The sequence below is a fragment of the Neoarius graeffei genome, chromosome 23 (genome assembly GCF_027579695.1).
Source record: "Neoarius graeffei isolate fNeoGra1 chromosome 23, fNeoGra1.pri, whole genome shotgun sequence".
Classification (NCBI taxonomy): Eukaryota; Metazoa; Chordata; class Actinopteri; order Siluriformes; family Ariidae; genus Neoarius; species Neoarius graeffei.
In genome coordinates this window covers 8,997,343-9,024,207 of record NC_083591.1, presented here as the reverse complement: position 1 = coordinate 9,024,207, position 26,865 = coordinate 8,997,343, and the positions used below count along the sequence as shown (strand labels likewise).

Genomic DNA, 26,865 nt, shown 5'->3' with positions numbered 1-26,865 from the left:
TAAAAGTAGGTCATAATTCAAACTAAACACAATTACACACTTATTATTGCATATGAACTCACAAGCAAATGTTACAATATTTGTTTCTCAACTGGTTTCTTCACTGGATCGGTTTTCAACACATACCGCAGATCAGGCCTTAGACCTTTAGTCCAGTATAAAAATTTATAATAAAAACATTATGAATTAATTACAAAATGTTGCAAAATTGCTGTATTATTTATATCATGACAGACTTTGATGCATATGGAGATATGGTTTGGTCTCTAATGTGAACCTGTGCACAGTTTTAGCTTCCGATGTAGTTTCAACACCATTGAACTATCAGTGTTCTGCAGAAATGCATTACACACTGTAATGTCATGGCAGGTATTTACAAAGAGTTGCACACATTCACAGTTTGCAGCTGCACAACTTGAAATCACCAGTGCTTGCTTTAAATTGTAATTGTTAAAAAAAATAAAAAAAGGTCCATTGCTTTTGCCTTCAGCTTAGAGTGAAGTTTCTGAAGACTGGCATGCATCATTGTTTTTTTCCAAAGGATGGAAAGAGTTTTTCAAGGTCACATATCTCCCAAAACTTTTCCCTGAAAGCCTTACAGAGAAAAAAGTAGATCAGGGGATCCAGGCATACATTTAGAGATGAGAGCCAGAGGGTTAATTCCTTACCAATTTTCAAGAAAAACCAGGTACATGAGCAATTGCCTTTAATCTGTAATAAAGTATAAGGTATTCGGATGGAGTGGTAAGGTACATAACAGATAAGAAAGATGATAAGAATAAGAAAAACCCGAAGCTTTGCTTTACGCTTCCGCTTGTCGTTGTTGCTATGAGACCTTTGATATGACTCCAGAACCGTCTTAGCAATGCAGGTGTAACAAAACACAATTACAATGCACACTGTCCAAAAAATCACTTTGGTAACAATGACGACTGCCTTGTGCCAATCAAGTCCTAGTTTACTTTTCATGGCCATGCAGAACTCTGTGGCCATATTCATAGGGTCTTGGTCCGTTGTCATAATAATCGGTAACGTAATAGAGCCAATACACACAATCCAGAAAGTGAATGATAGGGCATGAGTAAAGAGCAGGTTCTGACCGAGAAGACTTCCTCCAGATCTCACAATCTTTAAGTAGCGGTCAAGGCTGATGAGTCCCATCAGAATCACACTCATGTTCATGGCTAGGTAGAAGAAGACACTTGAGAATCGGCAGACGAAAGCATGCAGCCCTGGAGAGGCTCCTGGGAGTTCACTGGCAGCTCGAATGGGGAAGGTCAAGGTCATGAGCAGGTCAGCTGCCACCAAATGTTTCAGGTACACCGTTAAACTAGAGTTGACCTGGAGGTGTAAACATATCCAAGCTACTGTAAGATTCAGCACAAGAGCAAGAGGGAAAATCATGAAATAGAGACTGGGAAGTGCGATTTTCCATGCGCTTTGATCAATTGCACAATCTAAACAAGATGCATTTGGAGTTTGGGTTCCATTTGAAGCCATCACTAAGCCTAAAAAACAAACAAACAAACAAACATGTGATTAATACAAATATTTGTAATTAATATACCAGCAAAAATAAAATTGAGCTCTATATGCAGTAAGCTGCAATGCCTGCCATCATGTCTGACACCTTTCTATCATAGCCAGCATTAACTTTTTCATCAATGAGCTCATCAATGAGGCTTGTGCACCCAATGGCACTGTGGCAGCGGGGTTGTGGCCAAGCGTCAGTTTGTGAATGGAGGGTGGTGTCAGGGAAGGTGAGTGGCAAAGTCAATGAACCTGGTGTCAATTAATTTTTTTTTTTTTTTTGTGTGTGTGTGTGTGTGTGTGTGTGTGTTTGTTGCAGTGACGGTGGAGGATAGAAAAGGAGGGAGAGAGTGAAGAGAAGGGAGCTCTCCTGACCAGAACCCGTGTGTGTGTGTTTGAATAGTGAGTGAGCGAGTGAATTAATGAAGCTGAAAAGTGATAATTGAAGGTATACTGGCATATATCCTTGACTCCTCTATCCCCTGAGAAAATGGCCTTTTCCACACCGTTTGGATTACACCAGTTTGTCACACTTCCTTTTTGGATTATTTGGGGCTCCCGCTATGTTCCAGCAGCTCATGGACAAGAACCTCCGTCCTCATACTGCCTGTGCAGCAGCGTACCTCGATGACATTATTGTGGATAGTAATGATTGGCCGCGGCACCTTGAACATGTTAGGGCTGTCATAGAGTTGCTGAGGCATGCGGTTCTCTCAGCTAACCCAAAAAAGTGTGCAATTGGTCAGGTGGAAGTACGATATCTAGGTTTCCACTTGGTCATGGGCAGGTGTGTCCTCAAATTGACAAGACTGCAGCGATTGCAGCCTGCCTGAGGCCCAAGACTAAAAAGGGGGTGAGACAGTTCCTGGGGCTGGCTGGCTACTATCGTAGGTTCATACCTAATTATTCAGATATCACCAGCCTGCTGATGGAACAACATCGTCAGCGCTTCTGGACGCTGGCATTGGGGGAGGCCGGCTAGCCATTTGCATTCAGCCAACAGCTCTGGGACGCCTGCCAGCGGTGGCTGAGGGTGGACGACTGTGACGCCGAGGGGATCATTTTTCTGGTGACACTGGAGCAGTTCATCGCACGTCTTCTGGAAGGAATGGTGGAGTGGGTCCAGTGTCATCACCTGGCATCGCTGGATCAAGCCATTGAGTTGGCGGGGGACCGTCTGGTGGCGGTTACAGCAGCAGGCAGATGTGTTGCCTCTTCTCTTTTTCTCTCTCGTTCTCCTTCTCCCCTCCCTCCTCTTCCCGTCCCATCCCCGCCCCATTCCCCCATCACGGAGACAGGGGCCGGTTCCCACCCAGCTGGCCCGCCGCACCCGCGGTGTCCTCCCGTCTTCTCCTTCTGTGTCTTCTCCCCCCAGGTGAGTGACGCCCATAACACTGGTGCAGAGGTGAAGCCTGGGCCAGTATTCTGGAACTGTGGGGAGCCTGGGCATCTCCAGGGTCAGTGTTCCACGATGGATGTAGGAGCCATGGTCTGGATCCCCGATGCACCAGAGATTGCCCCCGATTGGACTGGAACGTATCGTATACTGGTGAGTGTTCGAGGGGATACGTATCATGTGTTGATGGATTCCGGCTGTAATCAGACCTCAATCCACTAAAACCTGGTGCAAGGTGAGGCACTGGGGAAAGCACAAGTGGTGAAGGTTTTGTGTGTGCACAGGGATGTTCACAATTATCCATTAGTGTCTGTCCACATTCTATTTTGGGGAGAAAAACATAGTTCAAAGGCAGCGGTTAATCCACTTCTTACCCACCCGCTGATTTTGGGGACTGATTGGTTGGGGTTCAGAGGATTAATGGAGCATATAGTAGGGGGTGCGTCCTGCAATAATGCATCATGGGGAGATCCTGGTGTGGCATTGACTGGGGAAGCTGTCACAGAGCCGTCTACGTCAGCACCACGTCAGGGCAGTGCAAGGAGTGAGGAGCAGCTTGCCCCTCCTCCCTCTCTGAGGGATTCCCTCAAGGATTTCCTGTTAGAGCTGTCATGAGATGAGACTCTGCGTCATGCGTTTGACAAAGTGAGAGTAATCAATGGTCTCTCCTGATTTCTCCTGCCAAATGCGGCACCCACCTTCCCATATTTCACTATTATTAAGGATAAGTTGTATCAAGTGACGCAGGACACTCAAAGCAGTGAACAGTTAACACAATTATTAATCCCTAAGAGCCGTAGGGAACTCGTGTTCCATGTGGCTCACTTTAATCCCATGGCTGGACACTTAGGGCAGGATAAAATAATGGTCCGGTTCTATTGGCCAGGAATTCGTGGGGATGTTTGTTGGTGGTGTGCAGCATGCTGCGAATGCCAATTAGTAAATCCCATGACCACTCCAAAAGCGTCTTTGCACCCACACCCTCTAATCTAGGTCCCCTTTGAGAGAATTGATACGGATCTTGTCCGGCCATTAGCTTGATCAGCACAAGAATATTGCTTTATTTTAGTCCTGGCGGACTATGCAACCTGATATCCAGAAGCGGTGCCTCTCCGTAATACTCCGCATGCAGTATTGCGGAAGCACTCTTCCATGTTATCTCCCGGGTTGGCATTCCGAAAGAAATCCTAATGGACCAAGGCACTACATTTATGTCATGCACACTGCACAAACTATATGAGTTGTTGGGGATTAAATCTGTCCGCACCAGTGTCTATCACCCACAAATGGATGGTTTAGTAGGGCGCTTTAATCAGACACTGAAAAATTTAATTTGGAAATTTGTAAGTGAAGATCCACGTAATTGGGATAAATGGCTCAAGCCCCTGTTATTCGCAGTATGAGAAGGTTCCGCAAGCCTCCATGGGATTTTAACCATTTGAATTATTATATGGGTGAAAACCGTGCGGCATTTTAGATATGCTGTGGGAAAATTGGGAGGCAGGACCTTCAACTATTAAGAATGAAATTCAATACGTTCTCGACCTATGCACAAAGCTCCACACCCTCACACACTTAAAACCCTTTGGTGACTGACCCCTTGAAAATGGTTCCTCCAGGAACGATGACGTTTCAGTTGTCAAGACAACGGAAAAACTAAAATACAAAAACAGAAAGATACGTCACAATGCTCTTGTGCACAAAACAAAATGCTCTTGTATTTTAGTTTTTCCGTTGTCTTGACAACTGAAACGTCATCGTTCCTGGAGGAACCATTTTCAAGGGGTCAGTCACCAAAGGGTTAACCCAGGAGAATTTACGGCAGGCACAAGAACATCAAGCCCGGCTGTACGATAGGGGCATGTGCCTTGTTGATATTAAAGTGGATCTGTTTTAATATCAGCAGATCTTCGATTAAGGTACGTGAACCCTTTCATCATGGTACACCTTCAGCCTGTTCAGTGTGCTGAGTGCAGGATGTTTAGTCATTCTTCCTCTGCCACTAGCAATAGCTTTATTTGTGATAAGTGCAGATTAGTTAGCTATCTGATAAAGAAAATTACAGTGTTAGAAGCGCACATCCAGGCATTAGAGAAAGCCAGTGAGAATGAGAGCAGTGTAGTTTCTGTAGGGGAAAGTCTGGATGCCCTAGGTGGAGTTAGTAATCCCCCAACTCCGGCATTAGAGGCCTTACAGCGGGGCGAATGGGTGACGGCTCGGCAGCATAAGCATAGAGCCAAAGCTACCGCTGAGGCTCGCCCACAGGAGCACCACTCCTCTCCTCTTCACGTGTCGAACAGGTTTGCTCTCCTTAGTGATGCACCCACTGAGAAACCTGAAAGAGCTCTGGTTACAGGGGACTCTATCATACGGCATGTGAAATTAGCTCAGCTTTTAGGGGCACTAGCAGCTTTAGTCAGGTGTATACCGGGAGCCAGGATGCCGGACATAGCAGGTAATCTTAGGGTCCTAGGCAAGCACAGGTTCTCAAAGATAGTTATCCATGCAGGAGCTAATGATATACGCCTTCGTCAGTCTGAGGTTACTAAGAGTAACTTTGTAGAGGTGTTTAAATTAGCAAAGGCGATGTCCGATGCTGTAGTATGCTCTGGCCCCATCCCAATACGGTGTGGTGATGTAGCTTACAGCAGGTTATGGTCGCTGAACTGCTGGTTGTCCAGATGGTGCTCTGAAAACAGTGTGGGCTTTATAGATAATTGGGCTAATTTTGAGGGCACTGCTGGCCTGTTAGGCCAGGACGGTATCCATCCCAGTCGGGAAGGTGCTGCTCTCATTTCCTGCAGCATAGGTCATAGTATCAGAACAGGCCTAGTTAATTTCTGACAATCCAGAGCCAAGGCCAGGGAGCAGACAAACAGGCTAAACCGACTATCTGCTAGCTGCACAGTCATCACTCAGGGTCCACTACATTGAGACTGTGTCTGTTCCCCGAGCTCAACAAAAAAGTAGAAATACTCAGACAATTTGTTCCAGTAACCTAATCAATATAAAATTAGATCATACTGACTGTACAGCTGCTGCCAGCACCTTTGATCTAAAGGTGGGGCTATTAAATATTAGATCCCTTACATCTAAAGCACTAATGGTTAATGAACTTATTACTGATCAGGAGTTTAATGTACTTTGTTTAACTGAAACATGGATTAAGCCAAATGAATATATAGCATTAAATGAAGCTAGTCCTCCTGGATACAGTTATATACACCAGCCTCATCTAACTGGCAGAGGAGGAGGCGTCGCGATTATTTATAAAGATTATCTAGGTGTAACACAAGAACCTGGCTATAAATTTAATACATTTGAAGTTCTTCATACTCATATAATGTATGTAGCCTTGAAAAATAGGTCTACCCAGTTAATTCCGTTACTTATTATTTACAGGCCCCCAGGGCCATATTCTGAGTTTCTTTCTGAATTTGCAGATTTTATCTCAGATCTGCTTATTTCCTAAGACAAAGATTTAGTTGTCGGAGATTTTAATATTCACTTCGATAACCCAGAAGACCCTTTGAAAACAGTGTTTGTGTCCATTTTAGATTCAGTAGGGATTAATCAGAATGTCATAGGACCGACCCATAATGGTGGTCACACCCTCGATCTAATACTAACATTCGGGTTAAACATAGAAAATACAGTCATACTTCTACAGTCTGAAGTAATCTCAGATCATTATCTCATCTCATTCAAAATATGTCTGAGTAATAATATATGCACCTCACCACACTACTGTATTAAACGTACATTCACGTCAACTACTGCACAGAGCTTTATAAATGATCTCCCAGAGTTATCAACTTTGATTGGGTCACTGTCAGCCCCTGCAGAACTTGATCAGGCAACTGAATGCTTAGAGTCAACGTTCTGCTATACTTTAGATAATGTAGCTCCTCTTAAAAGGAAAATGGTCAGAGACAAAAAATTAGCACCCTGGTATAAAGATGACACTCACACTTTAAAACAAACCACTCAAAAATTGGAACATAAATGGCGTCAAACAAAATCGGTAGCGTTCAAATTAGCGTGGAAGGAGAGCTTCCTGAAATATAGAAAAGCTTCTTAGTGCTGCTAGATCAACATATCTCCTCCCTAATAGAAGATAAAAAAAATCCTAAGTCCACTATAGACACATTCACACCTGTACTATGTAGTAACAACGACTTCATTAATTTTTTAATGACAAAATTGAGAATATCCGACAAAAAATTCAAACTACTAATTTAAGGTCAGACAATGTAAGTGACCCTGTAGTTAACAATATAACTGTATCAGATCAGCAATTAGAATGTTTTATTCCCTTAGAGAAGTTGAATTACTTTCATTAATCTCCGCATCAAAAGTCTCAACTTGTGTACTAGATCCCTTACCTACACGTCTATTCAAACAGATAATACCTGAAGTAATTGAACCGCTTCTAAAAATAATAAAATTATTCTCTTAGGATTGGCTATGCGGGCGGCATGGTGGTGTAGTGGTTAGCGCTGTCGCCTCACAGCAAGAAGATCTGGGCTCGAGCCCTTTGGCCGGCAAGGGCCTTTCTGTGTGGAGTTTGCATGTTCTCCACGTGGGTTTCCTCCGGGTGCTCCGGTTTCCCCCACAGTCCAAAGACATGCAGGTTAGGTTGACTGGTGACTCTAAATTGACCGTAGGTGTGAATGGTTGTCTGTGTCTATGTGTCAGCCCTGTGATGACCTGGTGACTTGTCCAGGGTGTACCCCGCCTTTCGCCCGTAGTCAGCTGGGATAGGCTCCAGCTTGCCTGCGACCCTGTAGAAGGATAAAGCGGCTAGAGATAATGAAATGAGATGAGATGAGGATTGGCTATGCGGGCGGCATGGTGGTGTAGTGGTTAGCGCTGTCGCCTCACAGCAAGAAGATCTGGGCTCGAGCCCTTTGGCCGGCAAGGGCCTTTCTGTGTGGAGTTTGCATGTTCTCCGCATGGGTTTCCTCCGGGTGCTCCGGTTTCCCCCACAGTCCAAAGACATACAGGTTAGGTTAATTGGTGGCTCTAAATTGACCGTGAATGTGAGTGTGAATGGTTGTCTGTGTCTATGTGTCAGCCCTGTGATGACCTGGCGACTTGTCCAGGGTGTACCCCGCCTTTCGCCCGTAGTCAGCTGGGATAGGCTCCAGCTTTCCTGCGACCCTATAAAACAGGATAAAGTGGCTAGAGATAATGAGATGAATGAGATGAGATGAGGATTGGCTATGTACCCAAATTCTTTAAACTAGCAGTTATCAAACCTCTGATTAAAAAGCTGATCTTGATCCCTGTCAGCTGTCCAATTATCGGCCAATATCAAATCTCCCCTTTATCTCCAAGATCCTTGAAAAAGCTGTGGCACAGCAGTTATGCTCATATTTACATAGGAATAACATCCATGAAATGTATCAGTCAGGATTTAGACCTCATCATAGCACAGAGACAGCTCTGGTTAAAGTAGTAAATGACCTACTGTTGGCATCTGATCAGGGCTGTGTCTCGCTGCTTGTGTTGCTTGACCTTAGTGCAACATTTGATACCATTGATCATTCCATTCTTCTGGATAGACTAGAAAATGTTGTGGGAGTTAAGGGAATGGCCCTCTCTTGGCTCAGCTCTTATTTAACTGATCGCTATCAGTATGTTGATGTAAATGGTGATTTTTCTAGACATACTGAGGTAAAGTTTGGCGTTCCACAAGGTTCTGTCTTGTGCCCATTGCTTTTTTCCTTATATATGTTACCTCTGGGTGATATTATTCATAAACATTGTATTAGTTTCCACTGTTATGCTGATGACACACAGTTGTATGTTCCTGCAAAACCTGATGAGAGACACCAGCTTAATAGAACTGATGAATGTGTGAAGGACATTAGACACTGGATGCTTATTAACTTCCTTCTGCTTAACTCTGACAAGACTGAAGTACTTGTACTAGGACCACATGCAGCTAGAAGTAAGTTTTCCGATTGCACAGTAACTCTGGATGGCCTTTCTGTTTCTTCACGCGCAGCAGTAAAAGACCTCGGAGTGATTATTGACCCCAGTCTTTCATTCGAAACTCACATTGATAACATTACCTGGATAGCTTTCCTTCATCTCAGAAATATTGCTAAGATGAGAAATTTAATGTCACTACATGACGTGGAAAAACTAGTTCATGCTTTTGTTACCTCCAGGTTGGATTATTGTAATGCCTTACTGTCTGGATGTTCCAATAAGTGCATAAACAAGCTCCAGTTAGTTCAAAATGCAGCAGCAAGAGTCCTTACTAGAACTAAAAAATATGACCACATCACCCCTGCCTTATCCACACTGCATTGGCTCCCAATCAAATTTCGTATTGTTTATAAAATACTACTATTGACCTTTAAAGCACTGAATGGTCTCGCACCACAGTACCTGAGTGAACTTCTGGTCCTCTATGACCCACCATGCCTACTTAGATCAAAAGGTGCAGGCTATCTGCTGGTACCTCATATAGTGAAGGCTACATCAGGGGCAGATCATTTTCTTACAAAGCCCCACCGTTATGGAACAGCCTTCCAAGTGATGTTCAGGAATCAGACACAGTCTCAGCGTTTAAGTTGAGGCTGAAAACATATCTGTTTTGTCAAGTCTTTTGTTAATGGTGTTTAAGAGGTAAAGGAATAGATCTGGAGGGTCCTCAGACATAGAGTGTTTTGGTAAACTGGGATGTATGGATGCTGTCAGTCCCCCACTCACTTGCTCACTCGAGTTTGTTGACAGTGTAGTGGCTGGCTGCTTTATGTCCTGGGGCTCCCTCATGTCTGTGTTACCTTCTGGCTCTCCCCTTTTAGTTATGCTGTCATAGTTAGATTTGCCGGAGTCCCTATTTGTACTCAGTGCAATATGTATACTGTTCCTACTTATTCAGGTGACATTGGGCATACCTAACAACCTGTGTTTTCTCCCCCCCCCCCAAATCTGTCCCTCTGAGTTACATGTCGGTCCTGGGATCGAGATGCTGACCTCTTCTGCTCCTCGGACCTGCCTGATCCATCCTGATGCCCTGTGTCTGGTTGGAGTCTCATCGCATCACTCCTGTGGAGGACAGCCCCATATGGACAGTTGAAAGTCACACTTGGAAGATGCTCTGGACACTTACAGTAATGCTTTTATGGCTGAGGACTACAGTTGGCTTGCTAACTTTAGGACTGCAGTTGTCATGAACAATTTTGCACTCAAGTTTCCATCAATGAAGAGTTATAACATCAACGAAACTGTCTTCATGTTAAAACTGTTAATGTTATAGTCATGTTGTCTGTTGTTGCCCAAATAAGGATGGGTTCCCTTTTGAGTCTGGTTCCTCTCAAGGTTTCTTCCTCATGTCGTCTGAGGGATTTTTTCCTTGCCACCGTCGCCACAGGCTTGCTCATTGGGGATAGATTAGGGATAAAATTAGCTCATGTTTTAAGTCATTCAAATTCTGTAAAGCTGCTTTGCGACAATGTTTAATGTTAAAAGCGCTATACAAATAAACTTGACTTAGGGAGTTCACTATGGGAGACAAAGTACTCGTGTTACTGTCCACATCAAGCTCCAAATTAGTTGCTAAGTGGCAAGGGCCCTTCGAGGTCACATGGCGAATCAGGGACGTTGACTATGAGGTGAGGTGAATGGATGGGGTGGGTGGGGCTCTGCAAATATACCACCTCAACCAGTTAAAACATTGGAACGAGGGGGTCCCTGTGGCATTGGCGTCAGTAGTTCCAGAGAGGGCGGAGCTGGGGCCAGAGGTAAAAACAACAAAAGCAACAACTCAAACCACTCCAGTCCCTTGTGGAGACCACCTCTCACTAGCCCAACTCACAGAGGTTGCCAAGTTGCAAGAGAAATTTTGCAATGTGTTCTCGCCACTTCCCGGCCACACCCACCTCATAGAACAGCACATTGAAACACCCCCCGGAATGGCGGTGCGTACCTGCTGTAGGGGCGCTGCCATGCCGTAGCCATAGTACCCACAATTCCCTGCTTCACTTTATGGCCCGTCTTCTCCCCTTCCACTGTTACAGCATTGAACACAACAATCCCTGTACTCGATGCCATGTTCTATCTCCGCCCATTCTTCTGACTCCCTGTAATGGTATTGGATACAGAGATGATACTGGATACCAAATACAGTGATGTCACGACTGTGCTTTAAAACCCGCAGCGGAATCGAAATTCTTTCTCTCTGGTGGTGGATCCCCATGCGTGAAAGAGAGACGTCGTTGTATCTGTGCTAAAGAAGGACAAAGAATAAAGAACGAGCTATTGATACCAGACCTTTAGCCAAAGTTCAGTGTGTTTGATCCTCGCACAGTTGTAATAATAACTGAACCAGTTAGTTACTGTAGCCCACACAGTATTTTAAATTAGAAAAGGTGACCGGATCCCTTTTCCCTTTCGCAACATTGACGAACTACAAACAAGATTCCTTCCAGATCATCGGATGACTGACGGGACACCGAAGATCTTCAGCTGATGAACTGTAAAAGCAAAAGGAACAGAACTGTTTTCTCCCTGGACCTGCGTGCCGCACTGTCTTCGGATAACAGACGGTGCACTTTCAGTCACTAAGCAAGAGCGATCTCAAGTAAGGCTGGCATCTGGGCAATTGTTAGTCGTAGCTGTGGCTAGTTAATGCGAAGAGTGTTGTTTAATTGAATTCATTCATGGTTTAAATGTACGCATTTTGATTCACATGAAAGCCGGTTTTAGACCACATGTTGTTTGATTTGCTTTGTTTACTATTCGTATTAGTCAGATTGTGCATGTGTTCTCTCTTTCTCTCTCTCTCTCTGTCTCTCTCTCTCTTTAACTCCCTCCGTTGCACTACACCCCTCAACATTGGGATTTCAGAAGTAGCTAAGGGTTGAATAGAAGTTTGGGTTTAAGTCCTAGCTGGGACTAGTTTTTGAGTTACAGATCCTTTGTTACTCTCCCTCGTGCACTTTCCTTGTTGCCCAACCCCCTTTAGACGGTGCCTAGCACAAAGGCTCGTGCATTACATTCACATACCACACCTATCTCGCCCGCGTGCACACACAGCCTCGTTCCCTCACTCCCCTCCTTTTTGTCGTGCGCCTGTGCACACCCTCTCTCCTTAGCTCCTCCTCATCTCATTAGTGTGTAACTGCGCACACGTACGCACACGCCTACACTCACACACACACTCTCACACAGACACACATAAATACGTGATTTCCCTCTCACATTTTAACATTCACTCGCCCTTACACTGCAACACTTGCATATAGCCCATTACTTCTGATCACCATTAATGCCTTGGTTATCATCATATTCACTTCTGATTTCTCATCCTGTTTACTGCTGGTTATTATTCTACTTACTACTGACTGTTGCTTTCTACACTACTGATTATTACTTGTATACATTGTATCACCATTTTTTATTGAATTATTCCTTAGCTGCTATTGTTACTATATCTGATCACTATTAGTTTGCTAATTCATGTCAGCTATTTCAATAAATGGTACCTTTGGAGTAAACTGTGTCCTGTCTATTGCTACAGCATTCACTGAGTGCCAACCTCTGCCAACAAGCATTCTAATTGCCTTTGCCCATTTGGTTGTTATATGAATGTTATAGATCTAGAGTAAACGTTAGAGCTACAATACTCACTAAAACTATAGCAGCATCACCACTAAGTTATTCCATTGAGTTTAATAGTTTAGCTATAAACTATTAGACACTTGAATTAATGAATTTATGAGACTGATCCCTTTTTACATGAGACTGATTCGATAAGCCTATTGCACCAACTGTTAGGGTTTTGCTGGGATTTGAACCTGGTTCGTTGGTGTGATAATCCAGCAAACCCCCACTAGGCCACCAGGGGGATGACTCAAATGCAGAGGCGTGAGGCGGAAGTAGAAAAAGAATCAAAAGGTTTATTTAAACTATATACACTATATACAGGGCAAAACAAAAGACAAAAAAAACCAAAGAGTATAATCCAAAAGAAAAGCAAAGTGCAAAAATTCAAAAGCTAAGAAGATCAAAAAACACAGTACAAAGGAAACTGGAGATAAACATAACAGCACAAAGACTCCGTGACAAGAGGACTGAACTCAGGGGTATAAATAGACAAACTAATTAAGGACACAGGTGAAGATAATTAGGCAATTAACACAAACACAAAACACAGGAACAGTGGCGGCCTCTAGAGGCCAAAATAAACACGACATGAAAAGGAAATAACAGCGGCCTCTAGAGGCCAAAACAGTCCTAGTCCTAACAGGACCCCCCCCTCTAGGAGCGTCTCCTGACGTTCCCAGGGCGATCCGGATGGGCCGAATGGAAGTCCCGACATAGTTCTTTATCAAGGACATCCCGAGCAGGAACCCAGCAGCGCTCCTCAGGACCATAGCCCTCCCAGTCCACCAGATATTGCAACCCGCCGCGGACCCGGCGGGAGTCAAGCAGGCGATTCACAGTGAACACAGTCTGCCCCTGGAAGATGCGGGGGGGTGGGGGGTTCCTAGGGGCAGGGGCATACGTAGACGTCAGTACGGGCCGTAACAGGGAAACATGGAAAGTGGGGTTGATCCTCAGAGTCCGGGGCAACTGGAGCCGGTAGGAGACAGGGTTCACCCTGCGCACCACCTTGAAGGGGCCAATGTAGCGAGGAGCAAGCTTGCGGTTCTCCACCCGCAGTGGAAGGTCCTTAGTGGACAGCCAAACACGCTGCCCAGGGCGGAAAGCGTGTGCAGGTCTTCTATGGCGGTTGGCCTGAGTCTGGTTGGTTCTGGAGGTCTGTATGAGGGTCTTCCTGACCTTGCTCCAGGTCTTGCGACACCGTCTCACATATTGGTTGACCGAGGGCACCCCCGCGTCCTCCTCCTGGTCCGGGAACAGAGGTGGCTGGAACCCGAATTGGCACTGGAATGGCGACAGCTTGGTGGCCGATGACTGCAGGGTGTTGTGGGCGTACTCCGCCCATGGCAGCCAGGTGCTCCACGATGTCGGGTTATCCATAGCCAGGCCTCGCAGGGTGGTTTCCAGGTCCTGGTTGAGCCTCTCCGTCTGACCATTGGACTGTGGGTGAAACCCAGAGGAGAGGCTGGCAGTGGCTCCGATGACCTTGCAGAACCCGTGCCACACTCGGGAGGAGAACTGGGGCCCTCGGTCTGAGACGATGTCCTGTGGAAGACCAAAGACTCGGAAGACATGATTAAACAAAAGTTTCGCAGTTTCAAGAGCAGAGGGGAGTTTGCACAGTGGTATGAAGTGGCAGGCCTTGGAGAATCTGTCAACTAAGACCAAAATGACCGTGTTACCTTGTGACTCAGGGAGACCCGTGATAAAGTCGACTGCCACGTGGGACCAGGGACGCCGGGGAATGGTCAGAGGATGCAGGAGACCCTGGGGACGCTGTCGTGGGTTCTTGGTTCTGGTGCAAACCTCACAGGACAGGACAAATGACCTTACTTCCTTCTCCATGTTAGGCCACCAGAAGCGTCTTTTCAGGAAGTCCAGGGTCCTCCGAGCTCCTGGGTGGGCGGTGAGAGGGGAAGAGTGACCCCACTGGAGAACCTTGGCCCGGGCTTGATGTGGGACGTACAAGAGGCCTGGTGGCCCCGTCCCAGGACCGGGGTCCTGGCGTTGGGCTCGTCGGACAGCCTCCTCAATACCCCAGCGGACAGGGGCCACAATCCGGGACACAGGGATAATAGGCCCGACTTCATTCTCCCTGTTAGTGGCAGAGAACAGTCTGGACAGTGCGTCAGGTTTGGTGTTCTTGGAGCCGGGGCGGTATGAGAGGGTGAAGTCAAACCGACTGAAAAACAGGGCCCACCTAGCCTGTCGAGGGTTCAGTCTCTTGGCTTGCTGGAGGTACTCCAGGTTCTTGTGGTCAGTCCAAACCAGGAATGGATGTTGTGCTCCCTCCAGCCAGTGCCTCCACTCCTCAAGGGCCAGTTTGACCGCTAGCAGTTCTCGATCCCCCACATCGTACCGGGACTCAGCAGGACTCAGGCGGTGGGAGAAGTAAGCGCAGGGGTGCAGCTTTCCTTCCGAACGTTGAGAGAGCACCGCGCCGACACCACTGTCCGAGGCGTCCACCTCCACGATGAATGGTTGGGAGGTGTCCGGGAGAACCAGAATGGGTGCCGTGCAGAAGCGGTCCTTGAGGTCTTTGAACGCTTTTTCTGCCTGAGGAGACCAGCCATAAGATCCACCTGTCCCTTTGGTGAGGTCTGACATGGGTGCTGCCACAGAACTGAAGTTCCTGATGAACTTGCGGTAGAAGTTAGCGAATCCTAAGAACCGCTGAACCTCCTTAACGGACTTGGGAGTAGGCCAATCCCGGACGGCCAGGGTCTTGGCAGGGTCCATTTGGAGTTGGCCTGTCCGTACAATAAATCCCAGAAAGGAGACCTCGGGAACATGAAATTCGCATTTCTGGGCCTTGGCGAACAGATTGTTCTGTAGCAGCCTCTGGAGAACCTGGCGGACATGGTGGCGGTGCTCCTGCACGGTCTTGGAAAAGATAAGGATGTCGTCGAGGTAGACAAAAACGTATAGGTTAATCATGTCCCTTAAGACGTCGTTGATTAGGGCCTGAAAAACAGCTGGTGCGCTGGTGAGTCCGAAGGGCATCACCTGGTATTCGTAGTGCCCAGACGGAGTCTTTCTGTTAGGGTTTTGCTGGGATTCGAACCTGGTTCGTTGGTGTGATAATCCAGCAAACCCCCACTAGGCCACCAGGGGGATGACTCAAATGCAGAGGCGTGAGGCGGAAGTAGAAAAAGAATCAAAAGGTTTATTTAAACTATATACACTATATACAGGGCAAAACAAAAGACAAAAAAAACCAAAGAGTATAATCCAAAAGAAAAGCAAAGTGCAAAAATTCAAAAGCTAAGAAGATCAAAAAACACAGTACAAAGGAAACTGGAGATAAACATAACAGCACAAAGACTCCGTGACAAGAGGACTGAACTCAGGGGTATAAATAGACAAACTAATTAAGGACACAGGTGAAGATAATTAGGCAATTAACACAAACACAAAACACAGGAACAGTGGCGGCCTCTAGAGGCCAAAATAAACACGACATGAAAAGGAAATAACAGCGGCCTCTAGAGGCCAAAACAGTCCTAGTCCTAACACCAACACTACCCTTACCACTTACCTGAACACACACACAAAAAAGGTGGTTTGGGATGAACTCAAGGCCATGCTCAACATGAGCATAATCAAGGAGTAACACAGTGACTGGAGCAGTCCGGTGGTCCTGGTACCCAAAACCGATGGTTTGGTCCAGTTCTGTGTGGACTACAGAAAAGTCAACACAGTGTCTAAATTCGATGCATACTCAATGCCTTGCATTGATGAGTTGCTTGATTGGTTAGGTGCTACTCACTTTTACTCAACACTGGAATTAAATTTGGAATTAAAGAAGGGATATTGGCAGATATACAGTGGTGCTTGAAAGTTTGTGAAACCTTCAGAATTTTCTATATTTCTGCATAAATATTACCTAAAACATCATCAGATTTTCACACAAGTCCTAAAAGTAGATAAAGAGAACCCAATTAAACAAATGAGACAAAAATATTATACTTGGTCATTTATTTATTGAGGAAAATGATCCAATATTACATATCTGTAAGTGGAAAAAATATGTGAACCTTTGCTTTCAGTACCTGGTGTGACCCCCTTGTGCAGCAATAACTACAACTAAATGTTTCCGGTAACTGTTGATCAGTTCTGCACACCAGCTTGGAGGAATTTTAGCCCATTCCTCCATACAGAACAGCTTCAACTCTGGGATGTTGGTGGGTTTCCTCACATGAACTGCTCACTTCAGGTCCTTCCACAACATTTCGATTGGATTAAGGTCAGGACTTTGACTTGGCCATTCCAAAACATTAATTTTATTCTTCTTTAACCATTCTTTGGTAGAACAACTTGTGTGCTTAGGGTCGTTGTCTTGCTGCATGACCCACCTTCTCTTGAGATTCAGTTCATGGACAGATGTCCTGACATTTTCCTTTAAAATTTGCTGGTATAATTCAAATTTCATTGTTCCATCAATAATAGCAAGCTATCCTGACCCAGATGCAGCAAAACAGGCCCAAACCATGATACTACCACTACCATGTTTCACAGATGGGATAAGGTTCTTATGCTGGAATGCAGTGTTTTCCTTTCTCCAAACATAATGCTTCTCATTTAAACCAAAAAGTTCTATTTTGGTCTCATCCGTCCACAAAACATTTTTCCAGTAGACTTTTGGCTTGTCCGCATAATCTTTAGCAAACTGCAGACGAGCAGCAATGTTCTTTTTGAAGAGCAGTGGCTTTCTCCTTGCAACCCTGCCATTGTTATTTAGTGTTCTCCTGATGGTGGAGTCATGAACATTAGCCATTGTGAGAGAGGCCTTCAGTTGCTTAGAAGTTACCCTGGGGTCCTTTGTGACCTCAGCGACAATTACACGCCTTGCTCTTGGAGTGATCTTTGTTGGTCGACCACTCCTGGGGAGGGTAACAATGGTCTTGAATTTCCTCCATTTATACACAATCTGTCTGACTGTGGATTGGTGGAGTCCAAACTCTTTAGAGATGGTTTTGTAACCTTTTCCAGCCTGATGAGCATCAACAACGTTTTCTCTGAGGTCCTCAGAAATCTCCTTTGTTCATGCCATGATACACTTCCACAAACATGTGTTGTGAAGATCAGACTTTGATAGATCCCTGTTCTTTAAATAAAACAGGGTGCCCACTCACACCTGATTGTCATCCCATTGATTGAAAACACCTGACTCTAATTTCACCTTCAAATTAACTGCTAATCCTAGAGGTTCACATACTTTCTCCACTCACAGATATGTAATATTGGATCATTTTCCTCAATAAATAATTGACCAAGTATAATATTTTTGTCTCATTTGTTTAACTGGGTTCTCTTTATCTACTTTTAGGACTTGTGTGAAAATCTGATGATGTTTTAGGTCATATTTATGCAGAAATATAGAAAATTCTAAAGGGTTCACAAACTTTCAAGCACCACTGTACTTGACTCCTCTATCCTGCAAGAAAATGGCCTTTTCCACACTGTTTGGATTACACCAGTTTGTCACACTTCCTTTTGGGTTATTTGGGGCTCCCGCTACGTTCCAGCAGCTCATGGACAAAAGCCTCCGTCCCCATGCTGCCTATGCAGCAGCGTACCTCGATGACATTACCGTGTATAGCAATGATTCGCCGCAGTACCTTGAACACCTTAGGGTCACTGAGGCATGCGGGTCTCACAGCTAACCCAAAAAAGTATGCAATTGGGTGGGTGGAAGTACGGTATCTGGGTTTCCACTTGGGTTATGGGCAGGTGCATCCCCAAATAGACGAGGCTGCAGCGATTGCGGCCTGCCTGAGGCCCAAGGCCAAAAACGGGGTGAGACAGTTCCTGGGGTTGGCTGGCTACTATCATTGGTTCATACCTAATTTTTCAGACACCACCATCCCACTGAATGATCTCACTGAAAAGGGAGCACCAAATTCAGTCCAGTGGATGAAATAGTGCCAACAGGCTTTCACTAAGGTAAAAGCTGCACTGTGTGAGGGGCCACTTTTCCACTACCCTGACTTCTCTCTCCCCTTTATTTTGCAGACAGACGCATTGGACAGAGGGCTGGGGGCCGTTTTGTCCCAGGAGGTAGAGGGTGAGGAATATCCCGTGTTGTACATCAGCCACAATGTCTCGATGCATAAGTACAGCACCATCGAGAAAGAGTGCCTGGCCATCAAGTGGGTGGTTCTCACCCTCTGATACTACCTGCTGGGGTGCCCTTTCACACTCTGTTCAGACCACGTACCCCTCCAGTGGATCCAACGCATGAAGGATGCCAATGTGCGGATTGGTATCTCACCCTCCAGCCATTTAAATTCGAGGTGGTCCCCAAGCTGGGGGCGCAGATGGTAGTGGCAGACTTCCTGTCCCGTCATGGGGGGAGTCCGCTGCAGGCCGGCTGGCTCCCCAGCCTGAGTCGGGCTGTGGAGGTATGTGGCAGCGGGGGCATGGCCAAGCATCAGGTTGTGAATAGAGGGTGGAGTCAGGGAAGATGAGTGGCAAAGTCAATGTACCTGTTGTCAATTAATGTTGTGTGTGTGTGTGTGTGTGTTTGTTGCAGTGACGGCGGAGGGTAGAAAAGGAGGGAGAGACCAAAGAGAAGGGAGCTCTCCCGACCAGAACACGTGTGTGCGCGCACGCGCGCATGGGTGTGTGTGTCTGAACAGTGAGTGAGTGGGTGAGCGAGTGAATGAATGAAGCTGAAAAGCGATAATCTTAAAAATAAAGTGTGTGAGAACATCATTTCCCGCCTGCCATGCTTCAGTACTCCACCCACATAAGGGTTTACTACAGACGTTTCACCAGTTCACCAGTTGTCCTTCCTTCGGCCACTCTTGGTAGGTACTAATCACTGTGTTTCGGGAACACCCCACAAGACCTGTGGTTTTCAAGATGCTCTGATTTAGTCATATAGTCATCACATTTTGACCCTTGTTAAAGTTACTCAGATTCTTGCAATTGCCTATTTTTCCTGCTTCCAGCACATCAACTTTGAGAACAGAAAGTTCACTTGCTGCCTAATATACCCCACACTGTGATATTATGGTTTTAATGTAATGGCTTAAAAAAGAGAGAGAGAGGGAGAGAGAGATTGTGTCAAGGCTCAAAGCTTCATTAATGCGCTGTTAGTCAAGCAAATTGCAAGATAAAGATCTGAATTTTCAAGATACAGCAGGATCTTATCTCTCTTTGTAAAGTTAGACTACCCAAAACTTTTCACAAGTTGTGTTAATAGCCTTCCACCAATCCTACAGCATTGCTTTATAAAAGATTTCTTCACTGTTTAGGAATACCGTGAAAACCCACAGAGCTGCCATTATTATGACACTCTTGAATCCTCTAAATGCATGCATCGCATGCAATTGCCAATTCAGGACAACCATGTATACTTGTACACTTGTCAGTGTCCAGTTAAAAACAAAACAAGACAAAAAAAAACCCATCAACTCTTGCTGGAGATGAAAGAAAGAAACCACAAGTATTATTTGTTCCCTTATATTTTCAGAAACTGTGGTTCAGTTCTAACATGCTATAAACTAGAACTTGGTTCAGCGGTATATCAGACTGTTGAGTTGTGAAACTTTGTCAAAGCGCTGACATGGAACAGATGCACATATTAATTTCTCTGTTTGTAAACATAGAGAAATTGTAATCAATTCAGAGCTTGATTTAAAGACCATTTCATTTTTTTTTATACCACAGAATTATGGTTTAAACATAGTGATGATATACTATCACCATCACGATTACTGTGATATAAACATGAATGTAAAAAATAATGTGATTTGTAATTTATGCAATTTCAGTCATTTATAATACACATCTAAATGGGTGATTGCACTACTTCAGCATGCATGTAACGGACATCCTATCCCAGGGACACTGGCTTTGAGGTAGGGACACACCCTTTATGAGATGCACACACCATCCATACACACCTGGGTGATTTTTTTTTTTTATATTAACCATGCATTTCACCTCCTGGCAGGTTTTGGGGAGTACATGCACAGAAAATCCAATGAAGTTACAGAAACTCAGGATCAAACCTGGAACCTTGGAGCTGTAAATTGACGATGCTGCCCAGTATACCGCAAGAGAATTTGGAAGGAAGTAGCAGAGATCTCTGCTGATTGTAGCATTAAATACAGAAATATCTGCCCATTGCTGAATGATTTATGAAATAAAAGCGGTAGTGTAGATACTGTATGTACTGTAAGCCAATAAACTGAAGCTAATTATATACCATAAACCAGAATTTGTTGACTGAATTGAATGAAAGTTTTATTTAACTCAATTTAAATAGTTTCTAAATAAAATGATAACAAAAAGCCTGTTGTTCTTAGGAAAATGTTCCTTATTGATTAAAATATGCTATTTAAGACTACTACTACTAAATAATAATAATAATAATAATAATAATAATTTTTTTTTACATCCTGAACTTTTCTGTTTAACTGTACTTTCTTATCCTGATTCAGTTTGAAAAAAAAAAAAAAAAACATTCCACATACCTCTTAGAGTGTGAGCATGTAAAAGTGTCCTTGTGTTGTTTATATCACTTGTTCATCTAAGGCATCTTCTCTGAAGCAAGACCAGATAACTGTTTGCTTGAGGAACAAAACACACCCACTGATGTGACAACTTCTCTGTTCTCTGTGATGATGGAACTTCATGTGTACAATTGTACACATTATGTCCGAAGGGGTTAATACTGGGTAGTAGGGTGACCAGATTTGAGTTTGTGAAAAAGAGGACACCTCAGCATGTGTGTGTAGTGTATCACATGTTCAAATACAAATATGTCCACAGACATGGTGACTAGATATGAAAATGAGCTTTATTGGCCGTTAACAACACTAACGTAGAAAAAAAAACATTGCCTCAAAATGTGCAAACACTGCTTCAAATGTGCAAAAACAAAATTAAACATTTCTGTGCCATTCAGTGCTGTGATAAAGTATTATATAAAATATAAAGTAAAGGTTTTCAATGTTTGTCCCGATAAAACAATAATGGTAACCTAAAAAAAATACAAAATAAAACATAATTTGTTAACATAAACATAATTATTTGTATGGGCACAAAATAAAACATTTCTCAAAAAGTAATAGGCTACACTGGCCTATGGCTTTTCAGTCCTCCTCACATGGGGCGTATTTCTCAGATGACTGAGGCCATGTACACACGTAGCCGGGTATTTTTAAAACCGAACATTTTCCCCCCCTCTGTTTATAAAAATGTTTTATCCACACCACCTCGTCTTCGAAAAAAATCCCTTCCACACATAACCGAACATCTGCGTTTTCAATCACATTCATAAGCATTCCAAACCTGTAGATGGCATTATTTCTCCAAATCCTACCGCCTAATCACATCAGAATAGCCCTCTGTTGGCTTCACTTCCGCCTAAACATAAAACATGGCGCCAAGCTCGTTCGTCTGGACAGACTCGGAGACAGAATTGCTTCTAAACACAATTTTGGAGTATAAACTTCAAAAGACGCAAGAAAACGTTGATTGGGAATCTTGTCAAAGCAAATATGTGGACATATTGACCCTGTTTTTGGAGCAGTAGTTGGGCTTCTAAAATTAAACATGTAAATAGCACCTGCACAATAATTAACGCTTTCAAGGCACTACTCCGATCCATTACTCTTTGTCCATGCTTAATCTGGCTTCTACAGTAAACAAAGGTCGCATGTTTGACGTCAGGGCAGATTTGTTGTCATTTTTTTGGCGCAGATTGTGAAGTTCTAAAACGCAAAACTCCGGTTATCTCTGTCTACACGAAAAGGCATACACGGAGTTTTCAAAAATCTTCACTTTGCCCGGAGTTTTTTAAAATATTCGTTTTTGATGTGTTTTAATGTGGATGACAGGCCAAAACGTAGAAAAATATCTTCGATTTAGCAGATACCCGGCTACGTGTGGACGGGGTCTGAATCTTTCCCAACAGTTGTCTATTGCCGAAGAACATGATTGCAGGTCATGTTCTTGAAATTGTACTGTGTGCACAGAATCCCCTTTGGTGAATCAACAGACAAGCGATTCCTCTCCTTGGTCCATTGGGCTTGCATCAGTGAAAAGATTCGTTCAACATTTGCACTGTGAGCAGGTATGGCAAAAAAACAAACAAACTGTGCCATCTTAAGTAGCTGTGAATGAAAATTGACACTTTTGGATCTTTCAAAGAATTTGGTCCACCTCTGGTGTGCTAGTAGATCACTGAAGTCTGCATCACTGTTACTTCTCTCAATGAATTTCTTTAGATTGGTGACCTGATCAAAGCACTTTGAATCATTAGTTTCCACCCCTTTCCCAGCTAGGTGCTTGATGCAGCCCTCTACGTCATTCCAGTCAGGAATTTCACTCAGATACATCCACATAAAAGTGGAAAACTCCTCCATGGGTGCCATCCATCTCTCTAGATAGTCAGAACATGAACTGTACAGGTCCTGTACTTGAGCACAGAAATGGTCACACCTTTGTCCATATCCATCCTTCTGCTTTTGTGCCAGCATACTCTTGACTTTAAGAGGCATGAAGTTGTTCATCTTGCGTTCATGAAGCATGCTCTGGACCCTGTTCAGAATCCTCTTTACTTCCACAACTGAATTGCTCTTCCTCTCCATCTCTTGGATATGCGACTGAAATACACACGAGTGAATGCATTTGCCAGAGGTAAATCTCACTGAACTCGTTTTCAAAAAACTTCCTGATCTGCATTGGTGGCTTTTCCTGTGACAAAAAGAATGCTTTCAAAGCTGGATACATCTGTAGCAATCTCTCAATCCCTGGGAATAATGACAGCCATTGTGTCTTGCTGTGAGATTGGAGAGTTCTAAATTCAACTTGAGCAAACTCACAGTACTCCTTCAGACTCTCTGTGCGCACAGTGTAGATGTGTAAATGTTGATAAATTTTGAAAATGATGTGCTCAATGTGGGCGGCACGGTGGTGTAGTGGTTAGCGCTGTTTCCTCACAGCAAGAAGGTTCTGGGTTCGAGCCCCGTGGCCGACGAGGGCCTTTCTGTGCGGAGTTTGCATGTTCTCCCCATGTCTGCGTGGGTTTCCTCTGGGTGCTCCGGTTTCCCCCACAGTCCATCACAGCCCCACAGACATGCAGGTTAGGTTAACTGGTGACTCTAAATTGACCGTAGGTGTGAGTGTGAATGGTTGTCTGTGTCGATGTGTCAGCCCTGTGATGACCTGGTGACTTGTCCAGGGTGTACCCCGCCTTTCGCCCGTAGTCAGCTGGGATAGTCTCCAGCTTGCCTGCGACCCTGTAGAACAGGATAAAGCGGCTAGAGATAATGAGATGAGATGTGCTCAATGTCAACATCCAGTGTGTCTGCTCCATGGTGAACACAATTGTTTGGGGTGCTTTTAATTTCAAGTAACTTACTTTGGACACCATCATTTTTTCCAATCAAAATACTGAATGAGCAGAGGGAATATTTTCACTGCTCCGTCATTGCTGCCATCAGTAGACATGCCACAGTAGGGAATATCTTGAAGTGCTTCTAGAGCAAAGTCAACAGAATGTGGGGCTATCACGGCGTTTACAATTGCTTCTGTCTTTGTTCGAGCACTTGAGAATTTTTGAGCTGTTAGGGAATCTGTGAAAACCTTTTTTAACAAGCCAGATGTGCAGTCCATTGACCTGTAGCTTTCGTGGTGCTTAACTGTGTGAAAAGCATTGGTACCCTCTGCTGCAGTGACAGTTGCACTCTCAGATTTACTTGCAAAAAACTCTGTGAGTTTGGATGATGAGCTCTCACCCCTCGCTGCCGTTGTATGCTTGGCTGAACTTATGTGTGCTTGTAAGTCGTTGGCACCTTTATTTGCGACTGACACGTAAGTGCCTACTTTACACGTCAGACACTCAGCTTCGTATGGATCATGACCAAGACGAAAACATGGAAATTTCTTTTTTAATTCATCCATGAACTTACATTTACGTCTCGGCATAGCTGCAGAGATGCCGGGTACATATGCTCTCTTTGATAAACAAGGAAGCTCGCGGCGTGCTACTGAGGTGCACACTGACCAATTAAATGATTAGCCCAAAGAAAAGGCTATCGACCAGTGACGGTAGCTCTACAGTCAGACCGTACACCCCTCCCCCTACTCAATTTCTTTTTTTAGATGACACATATCAGACTAGACAAGTACATACACGTGTCGGGGTACAATATAGACATATCACAAGGCATATGTAGGCCACAGGTATAGGCAGGAGGACAAGAAATAATAAAAAAAGCCAAAAACAAATAAAAGTCACAAGTGAGTTAGACAATAGTTCCATACAAAGGTACAGTTCTCTGGGCTTTCGCATTATTGGAGTGACTTATTGTTTCAATGTAGTTATTCACATCGATCATGAAGGCCGGAAAACAAGGTTTTCCACCACTAAACTTGCATTTATGGATGTGGTACTTGGCAAACAAAAATAACAAGTTTATAATGAAGTATTTGCTCTCATACTCTTTTTCATAGTCAAATATACCAAAGAATACATCTTTAAAACAAAATGAAAGATTGATATTTAGGTCAGTGTGGATAAATTCTTGGACCTCTGACCAAAATTTCACAGTGTGAGGACAGTTCCAAAACAGATGTGAAGTGTTTTCTAGCAGTACATTACAAAAGGAGCAATTAGTATCAATGTCTTGTTTATAACGTTTAAGAAAGGATTTCACAGGGTAAAATCTATGAATTAACTTAAAGGTGACTTCTCTTACTTTATTTGTAACAAAGTACTTGAATGCTAAAGTCCATACCTTCCTCCAATGCATGTTCTCTACAATACCATTCCAGAAATGGACAACATATGGGAGAGAAACAACGTCACTTTGAAATACAGCTCTGATTTTTCTATTGATGTTGTGATGTTTTGAGGATAAGCACAGATTGCCTATAACCGTGTCAGATAAAGAGGTCAAATGAGCAAAGTGTGATGGCAAGTTGCCCTTTAACAGCATAATGATCCCTGTAGGAATTGCATCGAAAACAATAGCATATTCCTTAACAGTGATAGGTATGCCATACGTTCTTAAAAAAATCAGAGTATTCATATAGTCTACCATTCATTGGAATCAAAAAGCTGGCTAACTAGGGTGATGTTGTTTCTGAACCAGTTATCAAAGAATAAAGTTTTCCTTTTGTAAAGAATATCCTTGTTATTCCATATGTAACATCTATGCGGTGAGAAATTGTGTTTATATAGGAGAGACCAAGCCAAGAGCATCTGTTTGTGAAAATTTGACAACTTCAATGGGAGCTTACATACATTGAAATTACGCATAAGCAAAAATTCCAGGCCACTAACTTTGGAAAAAACATAGTTGGGGATGAAATTCCAAAGTGATGTCGGGTTGTTCCTAAACTGTCTGATCCAATTAATTTAAAAGTGTTATTCAATGTCGTGAAGTCTAGGAAATTCAACCCACCACAATGGTTTTGGTTCATTATAACTGATTTTCTAACATAGTGTATTCTATTTTTCCAAATGAAGTTAAATAACATATTGTCAATTTTTTTTAATAGACCACCATCAACAGCCAAAGAAAGAGCACTATAAGTAATTCTAGAAATACCATCAGCTTTGGACAAAAGTATTCTGCCTCTCAAAGACAGGTCCCTTTGTAGCCATGAGTTAAGTTTCTCTTGTGTTTTATTAATGATGGGGTTAAAATTCAAAGAAGATCTAGAGATTTGATCTTTGGAGATTGTAATTCCTAAGTATGTGACTTGGTTCCTTAAAGGGATGTTATGTATAAAGGGCATAGAACAATCTTTTATAGACAAAAGTTCACACTTGTTAATGTTCAAGTGGAGACCTGAAGCTTCAGAAAATGCTTTAATGATATTTAATGCTGGGCTGCCAACTCTCACGCAATGAGCGTGAGACACACGCATTTGATTGTCTTCACACGCTCACACGCCATACCTCCGATTTCTCACGCTAGAAAAAAAATCTAGTTTATCTATCTAATCTAGGCTACCCACTGCATCGCGCCAACCACTTGCGATTGATCAATTACTCCTTACGCATGGCTAAACAGGCAGAGAGGTGTTCCATTCTGTACACACTCCCCTATGGTAGGTGGCGCATCTAATGATGCTGCACTCACCGGAAGTTGGATAATTGCCTACTGTAAATTTAGAGGAAGAGGAGGGAGAAGAAGGTATCCGAGTTGAAGACGGGTGTCTCAGACAGGTTTGTACATATGCACGCCAATGTGTGGTGTTACTGGCGTAATTATGAACTTATATAAAGTTTCTGAATCGTTTTAGCCTATAAGTGTTGTGAGAATATTTAATGCCATATCGAGAGC

The 26,865-nt window shown here is 43.9% G+C and overlaps 1 protein-coding gene across 1 annotated transcript; it reads right to left on the bottom strand.

The window, feature by feature from the left end:
- Nucleotides 1–17: 17 nt before the first annotated feature.
- LOC132871141 (P2Y purinoceptor 13-like) lies at nt 18–21,074 on the bottom strand. The gene is made up of 2 exons (XM_060905249.1): nt 21,037–21,074; nt 18–1,508 (listed from the first exon to the last, which is right to left on the bottom strand). The coding sequence occupies exon 2, from the start codon at nt 1,498–1,500 to the stop codon at nt 523–525; it is 978 nt and encodes a 325-aa protein (XP_060761232.1). The 5' UTR covers nt 1,501–1,508; nt 21,037–21,074; the 3' UTR covers nt 18–522.
- Nucleotides 21,075–26,865: the final 5,791 nt, after the last annotated feature.

Excerpts from the sequence above, each read along its gene's own strand:
- LOC132871141 (XM_060905249.1), bottom strand. The coding sequence starts at position 1,500 with ATGGCTTCAAATGGAACCCAAACTCCAAATGCATCTTGTTTAGATTGT.